The following is a 17,336-nucleotide window of genomic DNA, read 5'->3' as shown; positions in this document are numbered from 1 at the left end:
CTAGTAATATATATACAGCTTTTTCAGTATTGAAATTTTCAATGTATATTAGAATATAGTAGTGATGAAAGATAACATAGTTCTCTTTAAGGCAATATATGATATATCAGAAGAAAAAAGAGCGTGGAATATTTCAAAAGATTTTTCTTTGTTTTCAGCGCATCCCTCGGAATGTCATCCAACTATGAAAGACCGAGCATGATCGGGGAGTACTTTACCTTCATAAAACCGGATAGCTCGGAATACGAGTGCTTTGCTCCCACTCGTGTTTTTATACTCGTGTGCTCGACCTCTTGACCGGCGGGGGATCATAATGTTAGAGCCGGTTCTGGGAACTTTGTCGATCTGGTGGTTGGTGGTATACGCTAACATTTTGCTGCTGCTGTCACCATTGGTGCTACTGATGATTTTCTTCCTACCGAATTTCCCGATCTTATTGCTGCGACGAATCTGTTACATACCAATTGAGTCGATCTGACTAAAATTAAATCGTCGATTGATCTATCGGTCGGCGATTTATCGGATATCATATTTGATGTGATCGCGAATGTGGTTGTTGTTATATTATCTTTTATTATCATCGTGTGGCGAGTAGCTAAAACAATTTATAATGTAACGCGTATATAATATAAACTTAAACACAATGAAAAGCATAGGCAATAACAGATTTTAAGGAAATAACAGATTTTAATCAGAAACCGTACATTCTGTATACATAGTTTCTGATAGGTTGAAAATCTGTTATTCTCTGTACTGAAAAAAAATTACAAAAATTACAAAATTACAATAAATTACAAAAAATCCTAGTACATATTTCTTTGAATAATATTGAAGAAACATTTATTTTGTACAATAAAAAATTTATAATTAAATCAAATTAATGGTTTTTGTATCAAATAAAGAAATATATATATTTACATTTAGTATAAATATTTAAAATTATTTCAACAAATATTTATTAAAATTTAACATTTTTTTCCTTTTGTCTGTGTTTTTCATTGTGTTTAAGGTTTAATTGCACGATTAAAAAACATAGACAATAGGAACAAGAATAAAGACTTATTAAAAACTGTGTATATCAGAATACGTTATTTTGCTTGTGTTTTTCATTATGTTAAAGTTTTAGGCATAATTGTGTGTCACTCGAAAATAATCAAAAAGAATGCTCGAGCAATCGCGAATTTTGGCAGCTTCGATAAAGATTTTAATTGCTCACTAGCTAGGTTTAAGTATTTATGCGCTCTTTTAGATTATTAAAATTCATAATAACAATGCGTTTACATGTAAGTGTGAACCGAGTTGAAAGTTCGGTTTTTGCTATAGCAGTCATTAGAAGTATTGATATAGGCACGAAGCGACCAAATGCATCTTCGTCAAACAAAGAATAATGAGAGGCGATTACGCGAGGAATTCGCACGTAGTGTTTACGCTTCTACGCATACACGCTGATGTTCAAGTGCGTTGACTTACTAAGTTATGCATGATGAATTCCAACGAGACGCTTTTCTTGCTTTGCACGTCGTAAAAACGGCTGATATATGTGTATATGGAATTTTGGATGTTATAGCGCGATTTATTGTACGTAAAAATTCCGTCGCAAGCCCATACCAGCGTTTTATTATTCTTTCACGAACTTATATATTAATAATTATAACGGTAAACACGGAACGCGAGTTCATCAAATGAGAGAAATCAGAATTATGAAATTTTTGAATGCACTCGCTTATAATTCTTATACGTATGTTATATGCTCGAAAGTTTCCCAAAAGAAACTAAATTTTATTCAAATAGAATTTGTTAGTAATGATCGTTTGTAATTATTGTAAACAGTATTGTACGATAATAATAACATTTCGTTTAATAAATTGACATCGCTGTGCAAAAAGAAATACGATTATTGTATATTTTTAAACATAATATATATCTTTTGCCATTTCCGTATGTGTCACTTTCAAGGACAAATACATGTAGTAATTATAATGGCCTGTAATTAGAATTGAGAGACCAAGGTAAACTACTTTGTTCGATGGAAATCGACTTATTATCGAGTTATTTATGAATTGATGGCGCAGGAAAAACGGATTATTGTCATTTTGTTTTCTGATTGAATACCTTGCAGATAACAGTTGGGAAGAATAAGATTCAGTATTCGTTAATACGTCAGAAATGATTGAAAACGGTCTATACACATATATAAATGTAGAGTCTTATTTTTTACTCATTCTTGCATAAACTTGATCATAAATGTATAGTAATACGTGTATTAAGTATACAAAGAATCTCGAAAATTTGACATAAAAATTTAATATAAATAATTATTAAAACATAAAATTAAAATTCTGTTTGATCTTTTTTACATAATTCGTGTAGCGGCAGAATCTGGATTTTAAAGATATTAAATATATATCATGCATTTGACGCAATTATATAAAAATGGCATGTCTGCTATTTGCTGTGATTAAATTATTGAGCCGATGTATACCGTTTCAAAAGCGGTTTTCTCGAAAACATGCGTCCCAGGAATCATTCGCTTGTATGCTATACTCGATCGCATCGGTGAAGGAGACATATTGCAAACGGCTGTCCTTCTGCAGTTCTACCGCTGATATAGGCTGGTCCGAAGTTGGACGTTACAGTGATCGGAGAGTACTTTCGCCGAGAGTCGCTCGTAGTGGGGGAGGCAGGACTTGAACCCTGGAACCCTATGGGCCATATATACTACGGGCTCATGCAGCGCTCTTACTACTTGTGGTGTCAGCTTCTCGTGGATTCTTCGCCGTATAGGAAACGCACAGGAGACGGAAATTGATAAGAGTGACGTGAAGGTGAGTATACGAATCGAGTAATACGCACCGCTCCGCTAACTATAATTCTGATAGAACCAAGGACGAGCTGATTCAACAAGGTGACAGTAATATCTGTTGGAGATAGGAAATGATACGTGCAAATGACATCGTGACGCTATGAATGCTGATGAGGTGATTCACCGGTACAATGCCATGTACATATTTCCGTGATCTTAATTATTCGCCTTGTGAAACCTACGCTGTCTGACAGGTTTTAGTCGTACCTTTCAACCCTTTCTACTTGGCGTCTGTTTCCTGTTCACTATACATAGAGAGAATATTCTCGATATATTGATCCAAAATGTATATTTTAATATAACTTTTAATATAACAAAAAACAAATTTGTACGGATGTAAAATTAAATAATTTTTTTTGTAATAAAGACAAAGGTATTTCGTAATCGATTTTTATTTTAAAATCGTCTTATATTTAAAACAGTCTCAACATGTCACGAACCAATTAGAAAACCACGTTAGCCTCTTACCACATTAGCATCTTAAGACATTATTTAAGATAGTCTTGAAATAAGAATAGATTATGAATACCGACAATATTTAAGACAGACTTAAATATAAGAATCGACTATAAATATCGATCAAAAAAATTGAAAGTTCGATTGTGTTGATTCTTTATTGTAATTTTGTTTATATAGTAATCTTATATTTTTCACTAAAAATCTATATTGTTGATAACAGATGAGATACAACAGATTGAGATTTAAATCAATAAACATTATTTGTTAAGCTGGTCTGCGGCTTTGTAACATTTCACCAGCTATATTGTTCTGGGAGCTTGAACTTCAAACACGATAGGAATTCAAATGCAATAATTCAATCTCGAGAACACGCCTATGAGCATAGCCGGGGTAACATTCCGTGCACGTGGCTCTCGAATTTGTATGCAGTGTTTTGCGCGCTCACACGCAAGGCACTTGCGCCACTGGTATCAGTTACTTTTCCAGAAACAATAATAGTGTCAGTTACTTTCACAGAAACACTCCCATCTTCTCTCGGCGTTGTTCGTCATTTCGAATATTTTCGATCATTTCCTTATTAGGAAGAACAATACTATTATATAATAATCATATAAAATATATTTATTATGTTGAATCCTTCTGCAATTATTATATTTTTTATACGTAACTAGAAATCCTTATTATGATGAAAAAAAAAATAAAGAAGAATGTTAAAAAGAGGCCAATTTCTGCCGAAAAAGGTGCGTTTGGGGAACACTTTGAAAATTGAGTACGAATATGGTGTATTTATCCAAATTTCAATATTCTTATTTAATTTTCAAGGTGTTCTCCAAATGCCATGAATTTTTTAATAATTTATCGTATCCAGTCAAAATCTACAAAAAAAAATTATTCTTTTACTTATATCTTTTAGAGCATGGCCCCTCTTTAATATCCTCCTTTATTTATGAAAAACTAAAAGATTAATGGAAAAATATTTTTTCTAGATGAAGCTGCTAATTTTGTGCACATTAACTACTATCGCATTTGCTGCGCCTCCTCAAGGATCGCGACGGAGTCTCCTCAAGGTACCGAGGGTGTATAATGCCGTGATTACGAGCAATCAGAATCTATCGCCGTCGCGAGCATTCCCTGTGATACAACCAATCTTCCATCGAACCGCCATCGGCTACGTGCCACCGTTCTATTATACGCAGATAGCATCTCACTTTGTCGAGCCGGAAGTAGTGCATTATCCCCTGTTCGCTGCTGATAAAGCGGTCAGGAACGACCAAGCGCAGACCTCTTCCTCAACGTCGCGCCTAGCCGAGTCGACGAGCTTTGGTATCGCAAAAGAACATGAAGACACGGCTATCACCGATCGTGAGAAGGAAAACAATCCGAAAAACGGTACGAAGAACTCTGCGAAGAAGAACGAGCAGGAGCCATTGACCTTCTATCCGAACTATCATTCCCTCTACTACAAGCCGTACATCTATACGTACAATGGCTTCAACCCACATCTCGTACCTGGCACTTACTACATCAATTACCAGCCTTACGAGTTTTTGGAACCAATTCCAGCTACCACGCCGAGGAACATCGATTCCGATCATCTATTACCAAGTTTCCACGACGAGAAGAGAACCCATACGAAAAACGACCGAGAAAAAATACCAGATGTACCACCGCAGCCTCTTCCGATTTCCATTCCAAAGAGATCTTGAACTTTGCAAAGTGAAAATATTGATATTTAGAACTGAATGATGATAAATAGGTGAAAAAAAAGGCTTCGTGAATTTGTTTAATGAATGTTACAGTGTGAATAAATATAAAATTTGTCAGAATTTCTTGCTTCCTTCTTTTATTTCTTTAATTTTTTTTAAGAAAGTAAGAATCTTTATTGCTACACGTTGAGGAATAATCAATGCTTGTTGGCGCAGCTGTGCAATTGGCATTTAGTACATTGATTGCGCCATTACATTGAACTGCAATTGTTTGAGTATATAATCTCTAATCTACATGACAATGCAGATATTCGACAAGTTGAAGAATTCTATCTACAATAACACTACGTTCTACACTAATATTGAATCAGAAGAATAATAATAAGTACTTTAATATTTTGATTATTTGCGCAGATATCTTTTATGAAAAATTTTTTTTATTTTTTGTGATGTATCTTTCGTATGTGTTAAGATTGTCTTGTTTTTTAAGATTATTTGTTCTTAATACGAAGTAAGATCAAACAAACAATGTCATAAAACATATCAATATATTTATAAAAATATTACTTAATTTTTCATATTAATGATTTTTTCATATTAATGATTTATACGTGTATGACATAATGTTACCTAGCTTATTTATTTTTATACGTTGCTTGTATCTTGATTAGCCTACTATTTATCGCAAACCTCACCAATTTTATTGATACCCCAAACCTTTATTATGTAGGAAAATCCTTCGTTCTCGTAACCCTGTAGCCTCAGTTTTGCATATTCGTATCCACGGCCTCCGGAATCCAATGCGACAGTCGCTCTAGTTTCGTTATATCGCAACGCTTCTACGCAAGTGATGCAGACAGGGCCTTGAATGATTACTTCAAACAGAGCGTCAAGGTTCGAAGGACCCCTTAATCCTAGAAGCAAATTGTGTTGATACATAATTTTTCCTTCGCACTTTCCCCATCGTAGGTTGCCTTCGGTGTTATTCTAGAAAATAAAACATATAATAATCCGTAAGATATTATGTAATAGAATATTCTACTCTTATAGTAAAAAACTTTACAATGACGTCACAGTAGGCTCACAAAATTGTCACTATGAGATTACCAAAAGGTCACATTATTATCTTAATTTGTACATGTCATAGCAGCATTACAGTGAGGTACAATTTTTTATGACCGCTTCATAATCATGTCATAGTAATGTTACCTGTGATAAAGCGAACATTCGCATGTCACCATGACATTTTTGCTATGGGAATAAAAAGCGAAAATAGAGACAGTCTTGATAAAGAGTAGTTCATCTTTCAATCTTTAAGCGTGAAATTTCATTCTTCAGAGAGAAATTAATTTTTTTATTCAAAAAAATTTTAGAGAATACATTTTGTACTAAGGCAATTAAAAAATACTCTCTGAGTTCTTTGGGGTAAAATCTTGTTCTAAGGAGTGAAGATTGAGCCAATCTTAAAAAAGAGTAGCTGAATTTTCAATCTTTAAGAGTGAGATTTCACTCTTCAGAGTGACATTCATTCTAAAAGTTTTATATTAAAATTGAAACGATAGAAATTCATAAGAGATGTAAAAGTGATATTTATTGTATTAATGCACCTTATCTGCTGAATTGTTAGCGCAGTCTTCGATGTTCTCTGTTTCACTGGTGTAATTTTGTGCCTGCTTGGATCGCGTTTTCGGCGTGAAAGTGCCATTTGAGGATAAATTCGTGCAGGGCGTGGGTGTGACGAAATAATCCAATGCGTTTCTTTCGCTATTATCGCTGCTTCTTACTTGAGACAAATCCGTGTCAGATTTGAAACCGGGTTCAATTTCAGGAACGAAGTTTCGTCGATTGTCCAGTTCCGTTGGTATTTTGTTGTATCGCGATTCGTTGCTATATATTGGATCTATCTTTTTGGATGGATGAAGAAAAGTTGCAGTGTTCCTCGCCGTCGAGTCTTTATTAGAATATATACGTCCGAGATTGAACAGGGTAACATTGCTTGTCGGCGACACGTTGTTGTACTTTAATCGCGGCGTCGTACTTGTTCGATTAGCGTATCGCGCGTTTATTTCACGCTGCCGAGCATAATATCTGTCCATGGCGGCTTTTCGCTGTGCATAATAGTCATTGTCGTTTCTTCGCGAAGAATCGTCAATAGCGAGGCTTCTTCTCATTCTGCTTGTTTCACTTAAAAATTTCGAATTCTTTATATATCTATTAAGCCCGTCTAGTGAAACTATTCTGTATAGCGGAACTCTCGTAAAATTTCCTTTATTTACGTTTTTTGGTACTTTACTTGCATCACCACTGTCACTATCGTTTCTTTGCGAAGAATCAGCAGTGAGGCTTCTTCTCGTTCTGCTTGCTTCACTTAAAAATTTTGAAAGATTCTTTGTGTATTTATTGAACGGATTTAGTGAAACTGTTTTGTATAACGGAAGTCTGTATATTTTTTCGTAAAATTTCCTTTATTTACGTTTTTTGATACTTCACTCGCATCATGATTAACCACTGTACAATCGTCTGTATTTGATGAATGTAATTCCGAAAATGTAGAGTTCCTTTTATATCTATTCGCGTGTCCTGAATTCTTTCTCATCACGAAATGTTCATATTTCTCCGGATGCACGACGTAACGCAATGATTCCTCGTCTGAGAGGAAATTGTCTTTATCGGACATCGCTTCGTTGACAGGTTCAAAGTTAAATTTATTGTGCGCATTTCTACAATTGCCGTTAGTACAACCAGCCGATGCACTACGCGTGATATCATCATTAGAATATTTATGCATCACTCTTATGATTACCGATCCAATTCTGGACTGTTGATATGGAGTTCTTGCTGTGGTCCTCTTTCGTGGTTTTCGCAATTTTACAGATTCCGAAAATGATACACTCGCGAGAAGAACCAGCACTGCGATTGCCCATAACGTTCCATGGCGAACAATCATTTTTGTAAACGTCGATATCGACGAGCGCGTTCCAAGGAAATCGATGTACTGATGGACTCGAAGACTTCTCATCATCTTTGACCCCATTTTATCTTGGATTCTCGGGGTAAGTGACCTCGACGTTTTTTTCATTGCAACAACGATTGATTTATCGAAGCCAAGTTACTCCGTCGCTATCCTGTTCTTTGTGAGGCGATATCAAATCTATCGAATTCTGTCGATTTAATAAATAGCTTTTCTGATATGAAAAATTAATAAATGTTTGTTAATAAATTTATAATAGAGATTGTTTATTTACAATAGAGCTATTGATATTCAATATCAATTCGAGATTTTTCTAGATTCGATGTCAAATATAGAATAGAAAAAGTATAGAAATGCAATATCGAATAAGATCTTTAAATTATTCATATATTAAATACTTTTAAATAAAAGCATTAATATATTTATAATATAATTAGTTTATATCATTTTATCAGAAACAGTGCATAAATGTGCGTAAATCACAAACTTTTGTGCTATATAATATCATAGTACTTTTACCCCGCAAACACAATAGTTGTAATTTTTAAGCTTTATAAGGAATTGACCAATTATAGTCGATTATTCTTTTCATTCAACTGTAAGTTCGGATCTACAATAGGTATTTTAAGTCTTAAACCATAAGAAACTATCCAATTACAGTTGAATGCGAGGAGAATAATTGATTGTAATCGTCCATTTCTTACGGCTTAAAAATCTATTGTAAATCCAGGCTAATTGATCACTTTCTTAAGGTTTACTACATCTAGTGTTTTAAGACTAATGACTTATAGAAAGCTTATTATCTGTCTATAGTATACGTATAAGCGAGTTAACAGTCTAAGGTGCATGCCACTTGATACTCGCAACGTTCATTTTATTCTTGTTGTTTATCAAGTATTAAACAAGGACAAGTCGATGATCCACATTGCTATATTTTTCGTTCTATGCATGCGAATGAATAAGATGTGTAGATGCAAGTAGTATGGATTGATCTTAATTATTGAAAAAGAAAATTTAAAGAATGAATCTGGCTGTGAATGATGTAAAAAAATCACTATGGATTTGACAGATTTAGGAAAAAGTACGTCAATAGAAGCAGTATGTCAGGAAACAGAAGTGTATCATTCATGTAAATAAATATTATTACTTTTACATACAAATTTAACAATATTATTACAATACAAAGGAGAATACTACAATATAAATAAATTTTGAATATTTTTCAATTAAAATGAAAAAGTTTCGAGATGTACAAATTACATATTATATTGTATATGTGTATTTAAGACTTAGGCTATGTTCAGATTTCTATCTTTTAGAGTGTCATTAGATATTATTTTATTCTTGTTATTCGCCGAATAACAAGAGGTGTGTTTTTTTTATTTCTACAGATTCCTACATAGACTACACTAGTAATATTTCCTCGCTTTCGCCAAATATTAAATATATACCTATCTCATTTTAAGTTCCAAAAGTATACTAACTTAGTTATAAAAAAGACCTAAGGATAACAGGTACTTGAAGGGAGAGAAGCACAAGTGGGAACTAAATATGCTTTTAAAGGGCTATTTCAGCGAAATCAAGTATATTGCTTATATTAGAAAAACATCAAGAAAGCATGTTCATTTTTACTAAAAAAATAGTTAAAACTTAAATTCTCCTTTTTTTATTTCAATTATAAATATTAATCAGCGAAATTTTATTTGATATATTAATTGTTTATTTGATATTAATATGAATACTTTTTAAATTAACAAATATATTTATATTTGATATTTTTTTCAATATCAACATCTCTCTCTATTTTGCAAATAACTTCAAGCAACTTTCAAATGATAATTTGAAATAGAGAAAAGATAAATAAAGTGAAACCTACAAAATCTTAATTTTACAAATATCAGACGCTATTCTTGCGTACGAATGTAATGCATTATTTTTCTCTTTTAATAAAAATTTGGTCAAAAAGAATTTTTTAACACATATCTTGGATGTAGCGCAACATAACATAAATATAAAAGTAACATTAAAAAAGCGAACATTTGTCGTATTAAACGATAGTACTTATTGTAACTTTTCACATATACGCTACGTTGTACACTTATCAAGGAGAATTATCTCATATTGCTTCCACAGTTATGGAATCGTTATCTGTATTTTCTGGGTTTTTTGTCTCTGTATTCGGATCGACTTTCGTATCTAACTTTTCGATGCCATCGTAATCGTTTTCATCGGAAGATTGTTCTGTCGATGTTGGCGGAAGTGCCGGAGATATTCCTGGATAAAATGGTGTCAGCACAGGATAAACCTGGAATAATACAAGTTATTATTCATTTGTGTATGTAGCTTACAGTGTACAACTCGAGTGATCTTTTTGAATAAAAATTCATTAAAATAATATAGTTACAGGATTTAATGGAATCCGGATATCATAAATTGGTGTTTCATAATAGAAACTGTAAGCAGGAAAGTGAGAAATCTCTGGTGTGTTGCTAACATGAAGAGTATTCGATATACCTCCCGCGTTTGAATACATCTAAAAAGACGCATTATGTTACAGATGATATTAAAGCATTAGTTGTAGAATATTTTATGTCTGTAATACATTGTAAATGTAATAGGGAGAATGCGTATCTTGATATGCGGCAAGATATTGCTGTTGTCCAATTCCGGGCATAGAATACAGATGATTAGTGCTGACTAAAGTCGACCATAATGGTTTCGATACTGCTACTCCAACTATCACCGCGAAGAAAATTACGAATGACAATGAACCCTGCAAACAAATTTAAAATTAAACACATTTCGAAATACGTTTACATAGTAATTTAGATTTTATATTTAAATAGCTAGATGAAAAACACAACATTAAAATATAGAATTAGTAGTGCTTCTAATATATTTATAATATATTCTAATATATTTATATATATTATATTTCAATTATATTTATTATTATATATTATATATTTAAGTTAAAGTTTTCTTAATTATCGGTATTGTTAGGGTATAATGCGTTTGTTTATTATTTCTCAAAAGCGTAGATAAGAAACATCCGCAATAACTTCTTGAAATGAGATTTGCTCATTGAATTTCGTGTGTTGCATGTGAATGATCCGAGTAAACAAGAAATGAAATTACTTTTCACGAAAACATCATGACGTCAGCGCAGTACGTATGACAATAATAATTCTATGAATATATTTCGCTATTTTGATCTATTTTTATTTTTTCATATTATCTGTACAGTAAGAATAAAGTAATTTTTACGATTTTATATAAATAATATTGCTATATATTATAAATAACAACAATTAATTAAATCTTTCATTTTTTGTGAAATATAAATTAAAAAATTTAAAGCAGAAATACTGCAAATCACTGACAAATTTAACAAGTATCACTTTATAAAAAACAAATAGGAAGAAATTCCGTTTCATTTTAATGTCAAATTGGCGCCAGACATATGCAAATAATCGAACAGAATAACAATAACAACAGTTCCACAGTAATGAATCACTGATAGCAACGACTCACCCGCATCTCTTATTTCTGTAGATTGCCGATAGCCTCAGATCGTATTCGAACTAACTTGAATTTCAGCCCTACCTGCGATTTATATATTCTCGGCCTGGAGAGTAAAGCCCCACCCTGTCGAACATCATCTGCAGCTTTTTTTTTGCTTCTACAAACGTTTACTCGTTGTGTCGTCTCGTCTCCCGATCGTTCGGGCAGCACACGCAAAATGCGGCGTACTATCCTTTCTTCTTTTTCTTTTTTTTTTAACGCGGAACTCGTAACGCAATTCAAGAAAGCCGGTGAGAAGCGGCCTCGATATCAGTTTCAGTATCGACTTCAAGTATGATCGAAACCAAGCATTCTTTTAACGGTTAAATGTATCGCCGACGTTTGTTGATATCCTTGATCATAAACTTATGAACTTGTTATTATCTGGTTCTCTTAACGATTAATATATATAGATATTCTCTGTTTCCGCCTTTCGATTCTCGATTCTTTCGAAGAGGAACGCTTTAAGGGATTACGATTAAGGCGTTGCATTTAGAATAGAACCGGAGCTCAAAAGATTCGCTTTGCGACTATTTTATGTGTTCCTATCGGGAATTTCTATGTGTGCGTTCTCAAAAACTCGATAAAGATAATTCCGAAAGAATGGATCGCGCGAGATTGTAGCGTTCAATAAAATCCGCCGCGTATTGATCGCTTTGCAACCCTAAACGTCCTTCCCGCATGATTTGCGAAAGACGACGAAGGAGAAATTGATGTGCGCGAATAGAATACCGCATAGCGTGAGTGTTCCATAGAGTGGGTTTAAATGTTGAAAATGGTCGCGTGAACCGGTTATGCTCTTGTGCTTAGGTCATGAATAAGAGGCGTGGTCAGACCAAGTGTCCGTCTTATACGAACGTTGGATTTGAATTTCTAATGTTTCATCGATTCATGCTCTATGCAGCGTCCTTTTTATTGGCCTCGTGCCATGTTGTCGATCCGATAGTTATTAACACCGTAGCGTGAACGGAAACGTGACGTTTGAGTCGCGTGGGTGTATCGTCGCCGAACATGACGGTCACCTTGATGACAATTTGGCGGCTGAAATTTACCGACGTTTATACCAACCGTTGCCGCGTCGTTGATCAGATAAACATACATATAATGCTAAATGACGTAAAGATGCAATTTCGTCGATGAGTATGGTTGTCTCGATGAGAATCGCTGATAACGTCCTGCGGAGAATTAGATGAAAGAAAAAAAATTTAGCAGTGAGGCAATCTGACTGATGATAAATTATTGTTGATCAAACAAATGGGTAATAAATATTATAATAAATGTGCAATTAATCTAATCGAATGTTTCTTTTTCTTTGACATACTTTAACATGAGTCTCTTCCATTATGACATATCTATGAATATTTTTTGTCTGTTATGAAAAATGGAGTTTTTGATATTTTATTCTTGAGAATGTATCTATCTTTTTAAAATAAATTTAATACTGATAATTTTTGTAAATACTTTGAAATTATTAACTCTCAACGATAATTCATGTGTTACGAATGTTAGATTATATAAACATTTATATTGTATATTATATAAAATTTAAGATTTCAATCTTATTTTACCTGTATTTTTCACGAGTTGAAAAATATTTGTTTTATATAAATAATACAGTGTTTAATTTATTTCCTCGATTATCATTGAGTCAAGTTAACAATATTACGAGCAAGGAATCTACAAGCTGTGACTTCACTTCAAGAGATAGACTATAATTTAAATACTAATTTACATACAACATTTCATACTCTTCTCCTTCATATACGATAATAATATTGTACTTTACTTACAGTGAAGCAAATTAAATTATATTAATGCCATCATCAGCAATAATTACATGTGTAATTATAGCATATGAAGTTATCGTAAGATTAATCAGATCCTCACCATGATGGAAGTTTTCTTTCACCATGATTCTTTGCGCTGTTGATCGAATTCGAAAACTTGAGTTTCACAGGATGGACTAATCCGGCGAGAGGAGAGCGTGGACCAATTTGAACCAAAGCGCCTTTACAGCAATCGATAGGAAAGCCTCGTGAGAACTCGACCGTGCTCGTGGAACTTCGCACGTTCGCTAATCAATCCGTAGGATTGCTCGAATTCGCGTTCATCAACAAGTGAGCTTCGTACACTTAATTGTCAGACAGCTTGGTTGCTCGGTTTTGTTCAACACTGCCAGTCGTCGTTCAACCCGGAGGTCGTGTAATTTCAGTGTTGATCGTACATGATCGCTGACTACGATGCTATCCTCGAAAGAGAAGAAGCTTTGAAGAGCAAGTCGCATTTCCTGCTTGATTACGGCTGCTTTCTTAACGCCTCCCTTTTCGCCTCAATTCTTAACACGATTCATCTCGATGTGTCTCGTGCCGATTTGTTTTTGATAAACTCCACGAATGTCGTGTTCCGTTAATAACGCATCATGTGTCGTTTCGTGCACAATTTTAATGTCTTTATGACGGCGAACGTGCCGCACGTGAATAAACATGCGCCAATATGACAGCCGCACGCGAATATCGCGCCGTTGATAATACCTCTGATTTTATGATTTTAGGTAGTAATTAAATAAATAATCCAAATCTTTTTTCCAATGTGGCATCTTAATTGCATCGAATAGTCATTCATAGAAACTTTTTGTTACAAATTATCGATTTTCTGATTGAATTTAAACAAAAATCAAGAATCTAATTGTAAGCATGAGTTCTGCTAATCAGATTTCATATTCGCTATCCTACAAAACATTAGTAACAGTATGTCAAGCGTCAATATTATATAACAGTCAATATTATATAACATTACGTCAAGCACCAATATTATATAACAGTAATTACATCAAGTATCAATATTATTAAATTATTTATCAATTTAATTATGATTACTCGTTTCGGTTTAGAACTATGTTTCAAGATTGACAAATTATCCTTACAGTTAGCTTGAACTGGAAACTGTATAAATTCACAAGAAATATTAAATATGAAGAATCACCTCGAATGTGGCATTTTTCGCTCACGTGTGTTTAATCTCATCGGTCTATTTTCATTTAATATTTATTACGTTAATGGTTGCATTCAGCAGAAAAAGCTACTGTTCCATAATATAATTGATTTATATGTTTAAATTTAATAAGGATCTAAGAATAAGACTAATCGTATTGAAGAATCTTATAACAGTTGCAAAACTGCTTTCTGTTAAATAATTATTATATAATTTGTTATATAATTAAATGTTATAATTTCCTATTCAACAATGTCACTATTGTGTACGTGTGCTATATTAATTTATATGATTAATTAATATTAATGTTACTGTAATGTTTGCTTTCAGTGATCATAATTAAAAATTGTTTTGCGTTTGACAATGAAAATTTATGAAAAACAATACTCATTTTTTATGCAATTCTTGTTACCGAAATGAGATGGTCTTTCATTGGATCTTTTCAAAATGCCACTTGGACATTCAAAAAAATTTCAAAAAAATTTAAGCAAATCTGCCTTAAGTAATTCACGTAGGTTTTAGAAACTTCTAATATTTCTTCAACGTCATACAAAATAATACGTAAACTAGATAAAATTTTGCAATATGTTCACCTGCTCGCCGTAACTCATTTCCACATCTTTCGCATTCTAGCAGAACCGATGACGTTTTGGAAGTCTATAGCAAAATCGCGGAAGTATTTTTCGTTTTGGCAAACCAAACGCGATGATGATCTTTGATGGCACTCGTTAAATAAACAGCAATTATTTTCTTGAGATTTTGCTTCTTGAGATCCTCACACTGTAAAAGACGCGGAGAGAGTTTCGTGTTCTGCCAGTTCTCTATTTTGTAAATTATTTGATTTCGAAAATGTTCATTTATTTTTCAAGAATCAAGTCCGACATAAAAATGTTAATAAATCTATATGCAAATATAGAACGAATCCTATCCATTGCAAAGAATGCATGTTCTTTCTTCATTTAATAAATCGTGTTACTTCGGTCTCTAAAATAGAAAGAGATAAAAGGAAGGAAGAAGTTCACACTTTCTTACGTCGAGACTTCGGCGATGCATCGCGGCGCATCGGTCGATGACGCGAGGGTGTTATCGCCGGGATAAGAGAAAGGGGGCGCGATTTTCGGGAAGCGGCCGTCGCTAAAAATAGACGCGCCCTGCGTGTGTGCGCGCGCGGTCTGCATTTAAACATAGTTTTGGCAGACAGAAACGTCAAATCGCCGTGGAGTGGCGAAGCGTGAGGATCGCTTCGCGAATTTCGCGCTCTCGCCAAGATCTTGTATCTAGTCGTTGGCATCGCGAAGAACAATTCTCTCACAACAGATATCTGTCAAATCACTCCGGAAAAGTCCCGAGAAAAATTTTATTCCCGAGAGCCCTTTCTTAAATCAGTCATAACTTATCGAAATTCGGCTTTTGACAAAAGTAAATAGATGGAGGGAGAGTCATGAAAGGTACGTCGGTGGAATTCGACAAGGAGAATCGACAGCCGATGGCGACAATGCAACCAGTCGACGAGAATACGGCCGACGTCCAGCAGGAAGAGTAAAGAGCTTAGAAGACAGAATCGTATTTCTGTGTGTATATGTGTGTACGTGCGTGCTCGTCATCTCTGTCGCGATTTCCGGCGTCGACGATCGTATGTACGGTCGCGTAAGCTCTGTATGCGGTATTTACTTCAATATGCTTTTCTGATGATTGCTATATATTTATATAGCGAGGCAAAAGATATTAAATTTTTTTTCTGATATCAGCAATAGATCTGTTTTATGAAAATTTAAAAACTTTAATTACATCGATAACACACGCTTTATTTATTATAATTATAAATCATTCACGTTTCCTTAATAGTTTGAATATCTTAAGCGACTTTAAAATACATTTCGCAAATCGGTAATAAATTCGGATGAAAAATAATCTGATCTCTGACATATATTCGCGTGTGAACGCTGAATTTGTTTCATTCGATATATTCTTTTTCTTTTTATCGAAATTGCATCGCGATTCGTTACGCTTGAGCTAGCTTTTATGTACCAATTGAACGTGTAGCATTATTGGTTACTAAACATATACATTAATTATTATTGTTCGGCTCAAAGACGTCGAGTATATCATCGTTAAAGGAGTCTACAAAGCTATAATGTTCATTTCAGTTATCCCACTTAATAAACCGACGCAAAGAAATTTTACGATTGTTACACCGTATCCTACGATTTCATTCAATCACCTTAGCTTCTCTTATTGACGCACCGATATAATGCTTAATGCAGTAACTCACACATTTCTTTAACTCTTTGAGAACATTTAGATAGTGAAAAAAATTTACTAAATCTTAAATATATATTTCTTTGAATAGTACTAACAATAGGACATTTACTTACAGTAAATAAATATTTATTCAATATAAGAATAATAGTTAAATCTAATGAATGACTTTTGTATCAAATAAATAAGTTTACATTTAGTAAATATTTATTTAGAACTATTCGAACAAATATTCATTAAAATTTAGTATTTTTTTTATATGTGTTTCAAACTACTGTATATGTTACAGAAAAGTACACCCATTAAAGAATTTGTCTGTAATTAGTAAGCTATCAATAAATATCTTATCACTAAACATCAATCTTTTTGTTCTTATTTTTTTATCTGCCTGCTTTCTCTCTCTCTCTCTCTCTCTCTCTCTCTCTCTTACTCTCCTACTTCCTTCCTTCCTACTTACCTTACTACCGTTCCTTAACTTAACTTACGTACTTAACTTAACGTTACTTAACTTACTAATTACCTT

The 17,336-nt window shown here is 33.6% G+C and overlaps 4 protein-coding genes across 4 annotated transcripts in view; 2 read left to right on the top strand and 2 right to left on the bottom strand.

Moving 5' to 3' along the window:
• Window positions 1–4,308: 4,308 nt before the first annotated feature.
• Window positions 4,309–5,028, top strand: LOC105618786. Its single transcript, XM_012200317.1, has one exon. The coding sequence runs from the start codon at window positions 4,309–4,311 to the stop codon at window positions 5,026–5,028; it is 720 nt and encodes a 239-aa protein (XP_012055707.1).
• Window positions 5,029–5,559: 531 nt separating this feature from the next.
• Window positions 5,560–7,975, bottom strand: LOC105618785. Its single transcript, XM_012200316.1, is given in 3 exon segments — window positions 5,560–6,015; window positions 6,636–7,474; window positions 7,477–7,975. Coding segments are annotated over 3 exon segments (1,650 nt in total). The 3' UTR covers window positions 5,560–5,703.
• Window positions 7,976–9,567: 1,592 nt separating this feature from the next.
• Window positions 9,568–11,539, bottom strand: LOC105618900. The gene is made up of 4 exons (XM_012200430.1): window positions 11,534–11,539; window positions 10,602–10,772; window positions 10,404–10,532; window positions 9,568–10,304 (listed from the first exon to the last, which is right to left on the bottom strand). Exons 1-4 carry the CDS (start codon window positions 11,537–11,539, stop codon window positions 10,116–10,118), a joined length of 495 nt encoding a protein of 164 aa, XP_012055820.1. The 3' UTR covers window positions 9,568–10,115.
• A 4,456-nt stretch (window positions 11,540–15,995) lies between these two features.
• The window catches only part of LOC105618782 (cytosolic carboxypeptidase 1-like), a 31,655-nt gene continuing 30,314 nt past the window's right edge, over window positions 15,996–17,336 (top strand). Inside the window, exon 1 of the mRNA XM_012200314.1 lies at window positions 15,996–16,093. Within this exon, the coding sequence (XP_012055704.1) occupies window positions 15,996–16,093 (98 nt within the window). The remainder of the gene's footprint in view (window positions 16,094–17,336) is intronic.

This window comes from Atta cephalotes (assembly GCF_000143395.1).
Source record: "Atta cephalotes unplaced genomic scaffold scaffold00018, whole genome shotgun sequence".
Lineage (NCBI taxonomy): Eukaryota > Metazoa > Arthropoda > Insecta > Hymenoptera > Formicidae > Atta > Atta cephalotes.
This window is presented reverse-complemented; position numbering and strand designations above follow the sequence as displayed.

Excerpts from the sequence above, each read along its gene's own strand:
- LOC105618786 (XM_012200317.1), top strand. The coding sequence starts at position 4,309 with ATGAAGCTGCTAATTTTGTGCACATTAACTACTATCGCATTTGCTGCG.
- LOC105618900 (XM_012200430.1), bottom strand. Across the intron at positions 10,533-10,601 it reads CTCCCTATTACATTTACAAT|ATGTATTCAAACGCGGGAGG; the intron begins GTATTACAGACA and ends GCGTCTTTTTAG. Across the intron at positions 10,305-10,403 it reads TCCGGATTCCATTAAATCCT|GTTTATCCTGTGCTGACACC; the intron begins GTAACTATATTA and ends GTATTATTCCAG.